Raw genomic sequence first — 16690 nt, forward strand, 5'->3', positions numbered from 1 at the left:
GGTGGTTTCACTTTCAAAAACGTTTATCTTGCCCTGGAAAATCTTGCTGCAGTCTCCATTTCATTGATGTCATCAAGACCACTGAATACAGGTAGTTTTCTGGTCAATTCCTCCCCAAACTAACATCACCACGACCATCCTAAAAACCCACCCATGCTGTAATGTCACAGCTCCCTGGTCCTTCCCCTACCCATACAGAAAGTAAAGGTTAGAACAAGGAAACAGTACACAACTCAAGTCTCCTGCTGTGAGCTGTCAATCACAGCAGGTAACAGCTCAAATTACCCTTAGAACTTTGATAGCTAAAGATGTTAGGTGTTAAGGGGGATGGGAGATGAGTCAAAGGAGTACAATTCAGGCTTTACAAAAGACTGCAATTTAGACATTCTGAAAAGAAGCAGCAGTAGATGCATTTTGAAATTCTATTCTACATCATTTGCACAGTTTCCACTTTAAGAAGTCATTGAATGGCATGAAATGTTACTTAAACTAACTGACCAAAAGACAGCAGTGTATACATATAAAACCAAAGCAGTGAGAAGAGCTTCAGGAAAAAAGAGGCCTGCGTGATGCAATTTTTACAGACAAATACTACATTGTGGGATACCTTGAGGCAGACTAAACAATCAGAATTATTTCAAGATGCCAGACTCTATGTGGTCAGACTCAGAAATTATGTATAAAAATATTTAAAAACCTGTAAATAGTCCCAGAGTGGTGTTAAAATGTAGGAAATGCCAAACCATTATGAAATAAATATGTTTTTTTGAGTCTGTGGGTGTGGCCCTCCTTTAAGTTGTATGATGGATTGCTTACTCAAGGAGCAGTCTTGTATGTAGGAGATGTGACTGAGTTTGACACCTGGGGAGACAAAGTCCTGTGTGTATGTTCCACTTTAAGAAGAAAAGGGCTTTAAGTACTTGATTGCCAAATGTGAGTCTTATGAATCTTTGAAGTTCCTACATTTGCTTTCCCTTCACTTTGTAGGTTAAAAGTAGTGGGATATTGCAAAATGTTTGTCGAGGAACATATGTGCATCGTCTTGATATTTTTTACATGTGCTGTGCATTTTGCTGCTTTTAACAATGAAGCATTTAATGTTTTGTCAGTGCAATGAGTGTTGATCTTATTTGATTTGAGAATGTTTTGATGTGTTACTCAGTGCTACTGATATAGTGTAAATTTGACTAAATATCATATACTCATATATATATATATATATATATATATATATATAAATTGTGAATGGGTGTGTTCTTCATATTTTCAGTTGAATTTCTTAGCAACCATTTGATGAATAAACATCGTCCTGATATTGTGAGTTATTTTATAATAAAGTATGCTCTTATGGAGCAAGTTTTCATTTTCAGGAGCAATGCACATTGACATATTCAGTCAGGGTCTCACTTTATGAATGTGAAAATAAATGCTTTAGATTTAAGTTAATGTCCTAAAATCTGCAGTGCACTAACTGTTCTTGCATGACAGCTGCATTTGTATTGTTTCCCTTGGAAATGTACTTGGTAATTGTTGCTGTAGAGTAGGGCATTACCTTAAATTCATAAGAGTTAGGATGCAGCAAAGTTGTTTTCTCTGAGCCAATGTAAGTAAACGATGGAACATTAAGATACAGAACATGACTACTAAACAATAACTTAGTATCCTACTGTTCCACTGCATTTGACTTACATTAACTTGAATGGTTATTTATATAATGAGTTCATCAAAAGCAAGTAAATGTGCTGTAAAATTGTGTGTGCATTTTTAATAAAGGCATTTAGTGGAATAAAGTTAATTTGCTTCTTTAGACCTCACTGACAGCATGAGATCTTTCCATTTAATCCATGCTCTTTAACCGTTGCAATATTTAATTCTAACTACTGCATCAACTAAAAGTGGAAACTTTTTGTGGTTTTGATTCATTAAGTCGTTCTGTATACTTTGAATCAAATTTACTTTACCTCCAGTGGTGAAGAAAATTAACAGTGAAAGAGAAGCTAGATAATAATAAACTAACCTTTTGTTTAATAACTACATGCTTCGAACAAGCTACAGCTGTGTTAAATTAAACTCATGATTGTGTATCAGTGGTCCACACGATCAGCCTTATTTTAGAATTTCTTCTTTTCTCAGCTATATCCTGTGGCATTCCAGAAGCTCCTGGAAACGGATCAGCCTTGACTAATGAATACACTTTGGGAAGTACAGTGAACTATGAATGCAGTGAAGGCTTCAGGCTAGAATCAAGTCAAATGGCAACAGCTGCGTGTCAGGAAGATGGTATGTGGAGCAACAAAGACAAACCAGTCCAGTGTAAACGTAAGTACCTCAGGCTGACTGCCATTCTAGTGATAAAAGGCAGCTAACCATCAAAGTGAAGTCTCCCCTTGGAGCCATCTGTAAAAGAAAGCACCTGCTGGCATGGATATGTTTTAATAGTTACTCAGCAATAAGGTGGATGAACACAACTGTGAAAGCACAGGGTCTTTTAAGATTGCTTTGGGTTCTTTTATTATTTCTTTTCTTTTCCTCTTTTCTAACCTGTCTTTTTTTTTTGTTTACAATGCCTACATTCTTATTCAGACAGTGTGCACTTATCAGAAATAGTGCCCCAGCATGACTCTGAAATGAAAGAAAATGTGCACTATAAGTGAAAAGAGTTTTCAGTCTTAAATCTGTTAAAATTAAATACTAATGCTAGTGTAACAATTTAGACCAAAACACACACACACACACACACACACACACACACACACACACACACACACACACATGCACACACCAGTATGTCTCCATTTAAATGTGTTTACTAGAAATGTCTTTCCTTTTCCCCTTTTTATACTATAGGAATTATGTTATCTTCTAAATATAAATTCTTATCTGCATTAGCATCAAAAATACTTCTTGATTTGGGTTCCACAGGAGATTGGTGTAACATCTGAGTTGCAGCAGGCTATAAAAAAGGTCAGGGCTGCTGCAAAGGGACTCATATTGCTAATTTTTGTTAGCATATTGGTATCTTTGCATCACATTTGATTGCATTTTTAAGTAGACTACTAAAGACAATAAATAAATGCATACTCTTTAAATTCAGTACACTACATTTGTATGTTATTATGTCCTGGATAATTACTTGTCAGTGTTTAATTATTTGTGTTTGTTTTTTTGCATGATAAGATCCAATAGACCCATGTTGACATGAGTAAGTAAAAGACAGGTGTGCTAAAAATGCAGTGTGTTGATATAACCAAAAGTAAAATGAGACAGACAGAAAAAAATAACAGAAAATAAAATTCAGTCTCTTGAAGAATATGCCACGAATGAGATGGCACGAGTCTAATCCTAGATTACCTACACTGCAGTCCTTATCCATGTTTACCAATCCCATAATACAAAACATCCAATTCACATAAAAGCATTTTAAGCAAACATGGTTGGCTACAGAAATGATAGTATGTGAAATCTGAAAGTTGAGAAGGAAATAGGTAGGGTGAACTTGTGATCAGATTTCCGACGTCTGAAAATATTATCAAAAAGAGAAAGACACCTGGTAGAAGAAGCAACAATATGAAGTGAAGAGCATCACACCTCACTAGCTTTACAGAAATAAAAATAAATATTTTTTTGTCAGCAGATGCATTGCTTTACTGATAATTACTGGCTCATCAATAATAAGGTCACATCTTTAATGCTGTGCAAAGCAAATGAAAATAAATTTAAGGACAGGCAAAGAATTTTGATCCAAATTCATAATAAAAATTCATTCCTGTCTAGCAAGAAATATTTTTAAGAAATCCAGTCAATATTCTGTGAAAGCTGTTTGATGTAAGATGTAAGAAGCATTGTTTGAGTAAAACAAATGAATCAAAGTCATTTATAATCGGTAAATCATTATGATGGTTATAATGATGTGTTGCTTATTACTGGCTGTTAGTAAGCTGCTTGCTGATGTCCAGGGTACAGGGTTTGATTCCTTCTATCTCAGTTTGCTTACTGTGTGACTTGGAGCAAGCCACTTAACCAGATGTTGCATCTGGGTCAAGCTTGAAAAGTTTCACTTATCAGTGGCAACTCCAGATTTCCTTCCTTGCTGGGGCAAAATTGGAGCACAGTAGCTAGCTGGTGGGGTATGTAGAAGACCAAAAAAAAAAAAAATTAATACAATATAATTGCCCTTCCAGTTTCATTCTTAAAAATGAAATAAAATGTGTCTACATTTCCCTATGGGAAAAAAAAACAATAAATGCCATATAATAATTACATATTACATATTTTATATAACCCAGCAATGAAAGACCCCAAAAGTACCTCACCAAGAGGATCAAAGGGCTCAAACAGATGCCATATGCTGCCCGGTTAAAGAAACTCCAGCTCTACTCAGTGGCATACCGCCTGCTCAGAGGTGACCTGTGCCTGACGTATAAGGCCATGTCCAACCTGGAATTAAGGGACATGCTGCACCTCAAAAAATCCAAATCCCATTGAGCTACACACTCGAGAGACTTGAACCTCAGCACTGAAATAAATAGGACATGCTGGAGGGACAGATTCATAACCCAGAGGCTCCCTTCACTATGGAATAAAATCCCAGTCCAGGTTAGGCAGAGTCCCTCATTGACTCTCTTCAAGAGGAATCTTGATGAGTGGATGGGAGATCATAGGTTTACCCCGGGTATCACTTCTGTGTCACTGTTAGACAGAGGCACAGTATACTAACCTCGAAAAAGGGCATAGCAAAATTCATTTAAAATGGGTGGCGAAAGCCAAACATACTCTGGCTAGGCTTATAAATGCCCAAGGGCAGATAGCCTAGTATGAACCTATGAACCTATGAACCTATACGACACAAAGAATAACTAAATTTGTAGAGCTCAAGGATCATGGTTTGGACAAATTGTAAGTATGCTACAGTGTAGCAAGTCAAGTCAGCAGCTAGCAACAGAACAACAGTGGAAGAAAGGCACAATGATATTTGTGACTCAGTAAAGAGAGAAAAAGAATCACATAACACAAACTAAAGAGCAACACGCTGTACCTAATTTACACTGGTCAGATATTTGGATTTAATGTAAAAGTTATGTCAAATATCGTAACAGAAATACTATTATCCCTTTGCTAAACAAAACAAAATTCTCTCATACTGAAAACAGAAGTAGTACGAGAAAGAATAAACTTCTGTTACAGTGAAACTTGCATTTATTAAAAATGCATCAGGCAGCTAGCTACACTGCAAGAGACTTATGCATATACTGAAGCTCTAATTAACACCTCTATGAAGGATGCAGGGATGGAAAAGGCAAATGTGCAATTCTGGGGTGCATGACCCATGTATTTATACACACACACACACACACACACACACACACACACACACACACACACACACACGCACAAGCACACACACACGTGCGTGCGCACACACACACACACACACACACACACACGCACAAGCACACACACACGTGCGTGCGCACACACACACACACACACACACACACACACACACACACACACACACACACACACTCACGCGCTCACGCACACACACACACACACGCACACACATGCTCTCATACACATACAGCAGTTACAGCCCCTTGTATGACTGTACACCTCAGATATTAATTGAGATCAAGTAAATGAATCAATTTAAAAATAATGGCACAGGAATGTATCTCAGTTTGCTGGGATGAGAGCCATACAGTGCAAATCCCCTCTGCCCTCTCAGCTCCTTTCCTCATGAATCAGAAATAAAGACATAAAATGAAGAACAGATTTTACATATTTCTCTTATGTACTTAGAATGTTGCTAGGATACTAAGCTTGGAAATAGCAGACATTTTGAAGGATACAAAGTCTAAAACTCACGTCTGTCATTATTTAGTGACTACAGTCCACAACAAGTTTCCAGAAAGCTAAGAAACTCTGTTGATGGGCATTACTTATTGACTGAGTGACTGCTGTAATCCTCAGTGATTTATCACAAAAAGAATAACTTTTTTGTTGACTAGGCAAGGCTGTTGGACAAGTTGTCCCTTTTCAGGGGGATGACCAGTGGGCACTGTTTGACTACCTAAGTCACTGAGAATCATTCAGTAGACAAATGAAGGTGGAAAGAATCAAATACTGTGTCATGGGCACAGAAAGCATCTCATTAACAGCTCAGAGTTTTAGCTCTATGTGCTAACTGCCAGACAAGTTAATGGGGGGTAGGGCATAAATATAAGGCACAATCAGACATACTCTGCAAAATCTGAGACAGGTAAGAGGCAAATTACTCATTCACTTAAAATTGCACAACGGGTTTTGCATTCCTATGTGTTTTCTGAACAACACAAACTATGAAACCCTAATGACTGGTATTATTGGCTCACTGTAATCCTCACTGATTTAATAGAAATGCAGTTAATAAAAGTCTGGCAGTTAGTGCAGGAGATTAAGACTCTAAACTCTTAGTAACCTGCTGCCTGTAGTTGAGGATGCAGGGACTGATTCTAACTACTTCCATTTCCCTTCCGTGTGACTTGAGCAAGTTGCTTAACCAGAAAGTACTCTTGGGTTGGCATCTTTATCTGATTAACAATATCTTCTGAGAAACAATAACTGTAAAACCGGTACAATTCTTTGATTAAGGATTCACTATCTTTGCATGACTAACTATAACAATCTGTGATTTGCCTTAAAATGTCTTCCTGGATTCTAATCTATTGTAAGGTTCATTGCTGTGCAGGATTGCAAGGGACTACTGTAAAGATTATAAAACAAAAACAACACACACACACACACACACACACACACACACACACACACACACACACACACACACAAATACACACACACACACACACACACACACACACACACACACACAAATCCACACACACACAAACACACACTCACACACACACACACACACACACACACACACACACACACACACACACACACACACATACACACACACATCCACCTGGCTTTTCGATGCTTCCCAAAAGACCACTTCTGCTGTTAGCTCCTAGTTCTTAAAGCAGTTGACACGTTTTGAGTCAATGAACATAGCAAATCATTGATCCAAGAAGGGAGGCTTTTTTTATTTTTTATTATGCCAGAGACTGGGGCATTCATAGGTGCACACCATTTCACAGGGGAGATTGTGCCTCTTTGTGTCTTGGTGTATGTTGTGTCAAGTAGTCTTACCCAGTTAACACATGAATAAAGTAAAAAATAAAATAAAAGTGTTTATGCTTTTAACCTGCAAACATTTTAGAAATGTATATTTCTCTAAGATAACAGTGACAAAACCCTAGCACGTATAGTTAACAGTTACAGTCAAAGATTTGTTCTGAACCATATCGTCCTTAACTAAGCATTTGTTTATCACTGAAAACAAAGCAGCAGCTCTTGTTAATACACCAACCTCCTGCTCTTACTTCTATTAACTTCACACAGGTCAGGGTGTCTGAACTGGATATAGGGTGATTCAGTGAGTACATTCTGAGCAAATGTAATTTTGGATGAAGTGAGATACATTTACTCTTAATGCTTTGTGTGGATATGGTCAAAGCTTCCTCTCTCTTCCATAGGTTCATAGGAGATTACAGGGCTAACAGCTTAAGGGCCCTTACAGTCCTAGCCAGTACAAACCAGTTTTATCCATGCAGGGAGTTATTGCCCATCCCAAGCATCTCCAATGAAAATTCAGTAAAATCCAGAGAAGATATTGAATCAGAATCCATCATTTATATAAATATTTATTGTGTCTTCGTGTTCACACAAAGCATGTGCTACTGAACAGTTGCCATATTAGGTTACTGCTGTATTTAAAGTTAAGTATTAGAAGCAAGAATTTTTGATGTGTATCAGGCATGTGATGAGGTGTTAAGAAACACATGCTGCATTGTGCAATCCAGTTAGAAACAGGATTGTAGAGTGTGATATGAGGTAGCTCTGAAGTGTTGGTGTAAAAGCTTTAGCAAGTAGCACTGCAGTTGTCTTGTTCGATATCGCTGCATGCAAATGGGGACAACTGATGGAAATTAGTCGTGTACTCTGTCTGAGTACCATAAACAATGGTCAGAATAACATGGTAGGATGAGCCAAATGCAAGCCTTAAAACACTATTCAGAGAGAAACAGTGGCGATGTACACTTTCTTTTTATGGTGTACACCCATTACTGTTTATACCAGCAATTAATCTGTTTGCACGGGTAAGTACTACAAGTCTCAGTGTGTGTCTGTGTGTATGTGTGCATGTATGCATGTGTGCGTGCGTGTGTGTGCGTGTGTGTGCGTGTGTGTGCGTGTGTGTGTGTGTGTGTGTGTGTGTGTGTGTGTGTGTGTGTGTGTGTGTTGGAATATGAATGTGTGTATGTGTCTGCAGGTGTCTACTCTGAGGAAACACTGAGTGTTCCATTCAGACTCATGCAGATTAATAGCTAGTGAACTTTTGCTGACCGCATCTGTCATGTCTTTGAATTGCTAATTATGTCTGTAAGGCTAGCAAAGTTCGCCACCAAAGCTGTAGTAGCATTGTAGCAATAATTTATTTGAATAGCCTTCTGTAGTTATAGAACATGGATTTTAGGACATCATATGTTGCATTCTGGTCAGCACACTCCAATGTGGATCTAAATGAAATATACCCTATTGAATCCTCAAAGCTTGGTAAGAACAATGTTAAACGAGTAAATAATGTTGCATACAATCCTCCTTACAATTTAGGTTTTGTTATTTTTGAATAATCTCTCTGAGTTCCGTACAACTAGAATGTTCTGACAGTAGCAAAATGGCATGGCACTATACCCCTTTGGTGAATCCCTCTCAACGATCCTTGATTTTGCAGAAAGCTTCTGACATTTTTTTTTTTTTGCCATATTCCTCATACTGTTTTTAATTTTCAGATAAATCACTACAGTTAGATTTGGTCAGTAGTGCTAGGCATATTAAGTTAAAACTTGTTGTTCTATTAATTTTTTTTAAGTACATTGAAATATATATTTTTTAAAACTGTCCCTGATTCTGATCTTTTTTCCCTCCATTATTTTTTTACTTTGTCCAGAATTATTGAGCAAAAAACTTGGGAGGTATGTTTTAGTGTTACAAGCTAGCAAGCCTAATGGAAATAATTTTTACCCTTCTGACTTCCTTTACTAAATCTAGATTTCACTTAGAGTCATGCAATGATGATAGAAAGAGCAAAGCTTTTAAATTTATTAAAACAAAAAAGGTGGTCTCACCTTCGATAACCACATCGCCACAACAGTCAGGAAATCCTTCTATGTGGCACACCTCATCACAAAGGGCTTTTCATCCAGAAAAAAGGAGGTCATTGTCCCACTGTACTCATCCCTCATTAGACCCATTATAGAATACAACGCCCCATTTGGTATGTACCTCTCAAGACATCTGCAACAACTGGAAAGGCCTCAGAAATACCTCACTAAAAGAATCACAGGCCTAAAGCAGATGCCCTACGCTGACCGCCTTAAAAAACTCCAGCTATACTCTGTCACATATCGTCTACTCAGAGGCGAGCTCTGCTTAACATACAAGGCCATGTCAAACCCAGAGCTGTTGGACATGCTACACTTAAAGAAATCCCAATCCCTCAGAGCTACACGCTCCAGGGATCTAAACCTTGTCATCACAATAAACAAAACATGCTGGAGGGATAGGTTCCTGACCCAGAGACTTCCCAGACTCTGGAATAGATTGCCCATACATGTAAAGCAGAGTGTCTCTTTGGACCTCTTCAAGAGGAACATTGACGATTGGATGGGAGAAAGGAAATTCACCCCAGGGATCACGTCAGTCGCCCTGCTAGACAGGGGTCCAGGAAAGTAAATAATGTGGGAAGAAATAGCCAGGGAATTGTTATGGCTAGGCTTGTATAGGCCCTAGGGCTGATAGCCTAGTACCAACCTATGAACCTATGAACCTATAAAAAAAAAGAAAAAAAAAAACTCCCCCGGTAAGTTATTAGCTTTCTTTAACATGTAAAGAAGCAAATGACTTAATCAAGTTAGGCTGACATCACTGGAACAGAGTCACAAACTTCAGTGCTGGAAATGCAGGTAATGTAAATTGCACCCCTACACATACACACACACACACACACACACACACACACACACACACACACACACACACACACACACACACACACACACACACACTCAGACATACTCTCCCCAAGCAGTAAAAAGCTAAGTTATTTTGTCAAACTTAATGTGAGCGAAAAAAATGACAGACTAATTGCCTGCAAACAACAGTAGTAACATACTCGGCAAGTAATCATAGGGACCATAAAATATACACGTTTAAGAAGACAAACTTCAAATTTCTTGCCACCCTTTTCAAGCATTACACAGTGCTTACCTGCAAAACTGATCAGGGTAGTACATGATAATCCTGGTATAAATTCGTGCCTACCTGTCCAACCATCACAACTAGTCTTAAAAATAGCCAAAGTAGTACTTTGTTTGACTTCTAGTGGTAGCTTACTCCAAAGGCTAGGAATGCGTTAAGTTGGGAACCTCTGTTTCCAGTGAGTCATGTTTATTTGTTAGTGTAGATTTAAGTCCTTAGTGTAGGTGTTTGCTCAGCCACTAGTTTTGTGACGAAATAGGAGGTCAAATAGAACTGGGTCTTTGATGGCTTGAAAATGAGGCCAAGGTCACCTTGCAGCAACCTGTAGGCTATGGACTATAAGGGAGAGGCATACTAGTGTAACTCGGTAGGTTTTTAGAGGTGAGCAGTAGATGAACTACCCTGAAGGGCCATTTTAAGCTTAGTAACCCAAGGTCAGATTCAAACCGTGTAACTTGTGTCTATAACGGGAAACATTTTGCCATTATGGTAAACCCACCCTGAAGGATTTAAGACCTTTAATGTTCTTGTTTCAAAATCTTTGTAGCCATTACAGCTAAATTATGTGCTTAATATGTACCTACCAAAGGGGCGCTGTATTCAATGATAAGTCTGTTTAGAGAAGAGCACATTGGAAAATGCCTTTTTTTTAGATCTTTAAGAAATTCCCTTGGAAATTAACTGAGCCAGATAAAAGATTCTTAGACATAGCTAAACAAAGTTTCTATCAAGAACTACTTGCTGTTGATGACAACAAATCCAACAGCAATATTAGATAAGTTTTCATACAACATTTTCCACCTGTGCTGTAGATATCATTCTTAAAGTTTATGGTGTAACTTGTTTGTTTTTAGCCATATGATTTTATTTCAGTCCCATTCCCCTGTTCATTTCCAGTGGAGTGCTGAATGATTAACTCATTTTGAGGGTCTCTGTACAGTATTATATCTGTTTTGAGTCTGTGACTGCAAGCAGTTTCTGCTTTTGGCTACCATACAACTGTTAATTTGTTTAGTCGTTATTGCCATGAAAATGCTTATTGTGTCCATCAGCCTATTTCTCAGGAATGGTTCAATGTTTCGGTCTGCCCAAGTGGCTTACTCCTACCTAAATGTACATGTGTAACATGGTTTGTGGAGTGCAGCATTAAACACAATTTGCTTAATTAACCTCTCGGCTGTACTTCCAGTCATTAAAATTCTTTAAAATGTATGACCTAGAAGAAAAACATTATACACCTAAGTCTAGACAAGCAATTGTCATACATGCCCTCATCTTTAAAAAAAAAAGATTGTAGTCTTCCTATCATCTTTTGCCTTTCTGGCAAAAACCTAAATTACATCCAAGTAATAAACAAAATGTTAAAATGTATTTATCTTTCTCTCTTCCACTGAAAAATCAATGTGAATCTCCTTAAAAAAGAGAATATCAGTTACAACAGGAATACCCTTTCTATTACATTAACATTTAAACTAGCAAACAGGCTGTACTGCTCTCATCTGAAAGACAGGTGAATACTCAAGAAAGAAGCCTATTCCTTAAGGGATGATATAGCCCAACATCTAGTTCGATCACCCTTCTCACTCTCCACAACAACCCAAAAACATTTCTCTTAAGTACCCCCTGCATCGAATAGCATACCACATAACAGTAAGAAAGCACTGTAAGAATCTTACAAACTGAATGTGTCACTGTTTTAAAGATATTGGATGATATTTTGAGTCTTTTACAAATAAACAATTGCCACTAAATAACACCCCCCCATATATCTATAGATCTATATCTATCTTTCTATCTATATATATCCTCCAATGCCTAATTCTCCAATTAGCTCTTCTAATCTTGCTAAGTCATACAACCACCACACATAGCACCCTAGTCAAATCCCCACCAAACTCCTCCACCTTAACCTTACCAACAGAAGTTAGTACAGCCAGCTATTCTAAGATCTCAGCCTCTCTACTCGCAAACTATACCCTACATTTAGCCAAATTAAAAGTAAACCCCACCAGCTGCCATTTCAAATTACTCCTATGACACACTCACAAGCCCGTTACTAAAATAAACCAAACCCATATTTATCTCCGTCTCATTGCTTTAACACAATCTGGAGATATTCACCCCAACCCAGGTCCAAACAGCCCTCAACTACCTACCATAACTCCAAAAGATCAACATCTTCACTTAATAACAATTAATACACACAGTATTTGTAATAAGATTACTGAATTTCATGCCTGGTTAGCTACTCACACTCCAGACATCATAGCAGTAACAGAGACATGGTTAAAACACATCTCCAACACCGAAATTCTTCCTCCAGGGTATAATATAATTTGCTCCGACAGACTTCATAAAAAGTTCGAGGGCACAGCACTAATCAATCAAACTTCATTAACTATTACTACATACCACAAACTAGTGCCCACTTTTGGTAATCTTGAAATTTTACTTATATCCCTCCACATGAATAACAACCAACACCTCTGCATTACTGTACTTTACATTCCCCCAGGCCACAACATTCCCATTCTTGAAGATTTCCTGTCCTGAATAAACCACAACATTTCAGAAGAAACCATCATCATAAGTTCATAGATGTGTACTAGGCTAATGGCCATGGAGCCTTTACAAGCCTAGCCCATAGAATTACCCTGGCATCGTGCCACCTGACCATAGTTCCGAGTGTCTCTGTCGAGTAGAGCCACTGGAGTGATCCCTGGGGTGAATTTTCTATATTCCATCCACTCATCAAAATTTCTTTTGAAGACGGCCAGTGAGGTGCTCTGCTTGATATGTATGGGACGTCTATTCCATAGCAAGGACAGTCTCTGGGTTATGAACCTGCCCCTCCAGCATGTTCTGTTGATAGTGGCAATGAGGTTGAGGTCTCTGGAGCATGTGGTGAGCAGGGATTGGGATTTCTTTAGATGTAGCATTTCTAACAGAGCTGAGTCAGGCATGGCTTTGTTAAGTCAAGCAGAGATCACCTCAAAATAGGCGATATGAGACAGCGAATAGTTGGAGATGGAGTTTTTTGAGTCTGTCCATATAGGACAAGTGTTTAAGGCCTAGGATCCTCTTTGTGAAGTACTTTTGCGGCCTCTCCAGTTGTTGCAGGTGTCTAGTGAGGTACATGCCAAATGGAGCCTTGTACTCAATGACTGGCCTAATGAGGGAAGAGTAGAGGGAAACAATGACCTCTTTCTTCCTGGGTGCAAAACCCTTAGTAATGAGATGTGTCACATAGAAGGACATTCTGACCACAGTGGCAATGTCATGATCAAAAGGAGTTTGCTGTCAACCTGTGTTCCCAGATCTCTTATAATGCCTTCTGTGTTCAGTGGACTACCATCTATGTGGTAATTCATGAGAACCGTTTTTTTCCCGAAAGGGGATGATGACACATTTTTTGGCATTGAGCTTAAGGCCATGGTTATGACACCAGTTGTTGGTCTCAGTGAGGCCTTTCTGTAGGATGGCAACATCACTTCGGGAGTTAATAATAGCTCCCAACTTGCAATTGTCTTGCTTGATACCAAACAGGAGAGGACCCAGGACCGAACCTTGGGGGGCTCCACTCATGACTGGTCAGCAGTCTGACTTGGAATCAGCTACTTTTAAACTGAGGGTTCTATCTGTGAGCCAGTTTGCAACCTACCTAGTGATATAGGGGTTGATGCCTAGCTTAGTGAGATTTCTATCATTCCTGAGTAGGGAATGGTATCAAAGGCCTTGGCCAGATCAAGGTAGGCTGTATGAACAACCTTACCTTCATCCACAACTCTGCTGACTGACTCAAAGAAGTCAACCAAGTTGAGCAGGCATGATTTACCCTTCACAAAGCCAAACTGTGTGGGATCCAGAGTTTGGAGATGCCTGATATCCTTGTTTATTAGGTCCATGATGATGTGTTTCATAGCTTTGCATATCAGACTCATCAGGCTAATGTGGCTTTAGTTCCCAGGGTCTGTAGTCGTTCCTCCTTTGTGGAGAGGAATGACTGTAGCAGTTCACCATTCAGTAGGGACAAAGCCTGAGGTGAGGTTGTGATTGAGCAGGGCACACAGATGAGGTGCCAGTTTACTCTGTAGTTCATGTATAACACAACCAGTGATATTGTCAGGTCCCATAGAAGCTGTATTCTTGGCCTTGGACAGTGCTGTTTTAACCTGTGCAGCAGTAATACTGGGTGCCTGGCAATCTACTGGTATTGTGATTGGTCCTTTGGGGGGAGGAGAGGGGTAAAGTTGGCACTGAATCTGTCGGCCAGTATACTGGCAATATCTGTTGGCTCGGTATAGGAGGTACCATTGTGCAGTAGCTCAGAACAAATCTGGGTATTGCCGTGGAAAATCTTTACATAACTATAGAAGGCCTTGTGGTCATCTTTACTATCTCCTGCAAATTGCAATTCTGTTTTCATAGCTAGCTTTAGAGGATTTGATGAGGGATCTCAACTTTATGTTGAGGCTGATAAGGGAGTTTTTCTAGTCTTAGGACTTCACCTTATTCCACATCAGTTTCCTTCTTCTGTTGTAGAGTTTGTTTATGGCAGGGGGCCACCAGATTGGCTTCCTTTTTTTGGAGAAGAGCATCTTGGTTCTATTGGGTATGGTGAGATCCATGCATTTGTGTACATGTTCATATAGTGCATTGGTGTATGATTTGGTGGTCATGCAACTATTCTCCATTTGCATGGGTGCCATGAAGTTAGCCGCCTCTGTTTTTAGGAGCCCAAAGTTAGCTTTGGAGAAGTTTGTTATGGTGGCTGCCTTTGCAGGGGAAGGGGTAGGACAGATGTGGATTTCCAAGGTGATTAGTTTGTGGTTGGATCTAACCAGGGAGGAGTTGACTATTGGAGTAGACCAACGGTTGCCCATGTTAGTAATAAGCAGGTCAAGGATGTTGCTACCTCTAGTGGTGGTAAGAATGAGCTGTTCCAGGGCATTGGAATTAATGAATTCCAGGAAACATTGGGCAAGTGTATTGGTTACCTATGTGTGTGTGTGTGTGGGGGGGGGGGGGGTTCTGGATTTCCAAGGTGATTAGTTTGTGGTCAGATCTAACCAGTGATTAGTTGACAATTGGTGTAGAGTAATGATCACCCATGTTAGTAATGACCAGGTCAAGGATGTTGCTACCTCTAGTGGGGGTAAAAATGAGCTGGCCCAGTGCATTAGAATTAATGAATTCCAGGAAACGTTGGGCAAGTGTACTGGTACATGAGTAGTTTTCCCAGTTAATGGAGGGGTAGTTGAAGTCGCCAAGTATGAGAGTGTTAGGTTGGACCCTAATGTTCTCCAGGGTCCTTAGGAGCATGGAGTGTAGGTCTTGGGACATGGTTGTAGATGTATAGCAGTCTACAACCTGCTTTGCTGTCTTACCCAATGTTAGCTGCACCTGAAGTATCTCTGATGCGTTACGTTGGGCTGCCAGTCTGGAGGCGTGCGCATACTTTATGAATATGGAAACACCACTGCCTTTAGAGCTTCGGTCCAAGTTCTGGAGCTGAAAGGTGTGGAATGAGTTATAGCCTGGCAATGCAGGCATGCTTCTGCTGCCTTGAACTAGGTCTCTGTTACAGCACAAATGTCGATGTTCTCCATTTTAAGGAGTGCTTCGACTGAGTGCATTTTTAGATTTAGACTTCTAGCATTGAGCAGTATGACCCTCATATTGCATTTGTTTGTAGCTGCTACGGTGGTAATTTGGTCTTTGGAACACCACCTAAAAAGGCACTATAGGGGTGGCAAGAATCATGGGAGATACCAACATCAATTGGCTAAACCTAATTTCCAACTCACTACTCAACAGTATAAACCTACATAGCTTCATACAACTTATTACAACTCCAACTCATGATCTATCCACTCCCTCAGAATCCATTTTAGATTGGATACTAGTGTCCCACCCTTACAATTACTTGAACTCAGGTATCCTCCCAAACACATTAAGTGATCACCTACCTGCATACACCCATAGAACACGCTCCCAGATATCTAAAAATCACTGCTATAAAATGTCCAGAAATCTCACTCACTTTGCCCAGTCCATATTCGGAAACATATTGAAAGCACAAAACTCGGCCCCACTAACAACTCTCCCCCTAGATGATGGCATAAACTACTTTAACAAAATCTTTCTTGAAACCCTTAACAGCCTTCCCCCTCTTCAAACCAAATGGACTAAACTCAATCATGCCCCGTGGTTAACAAAACAGACCAAACAACTTCTCCTTCACAGAGACTGTGCATGGAAACAATAGCTAAGGAACATATCACAACTAAATGAAACTAACTAAAAAACACTCAGAAATAAA

At 39.4% G+C, this 16690-nt stretch overlaps 1 protein-coding gene across 1 annotated transcript in view; it reads left to right on the plus strand.

Annotated features, from left to right (window-relative positions):
- LOC122792903 (CUB and sushi domain-containing protein 1-like) overlaps nt 1-16690 on the plus strand; it is a 4548980-nt gene that overhangs the window by 2726595 nt on the left and 1805695 nt on the right. The window contains exon 39 of the mRNA XM_044060461.1: nt 2134-2319. Coding sequence (XP_043916396.1) covers nt 2134-2319 — 186 coding nt within the window. The remainder of the gene's footprint in view (nt 1-2133; nt 2320-16690) is intronic.

This window comes from Protopterus annectens, chromosome 2.part0 (genome assembly GCF_019279795.1).
Source record: "Protopterus annectens isolate FY-2018-M chromosome 2.part0, PAN1.0, whole genome shotgun sequence".
Classification (NCBI taxonomy): domain Eukaryota; kingdom Metazoa; phylum Chordata; order Ceratodontiformes; family Protopteridae; genus Protopterus; species Protopterus annectens.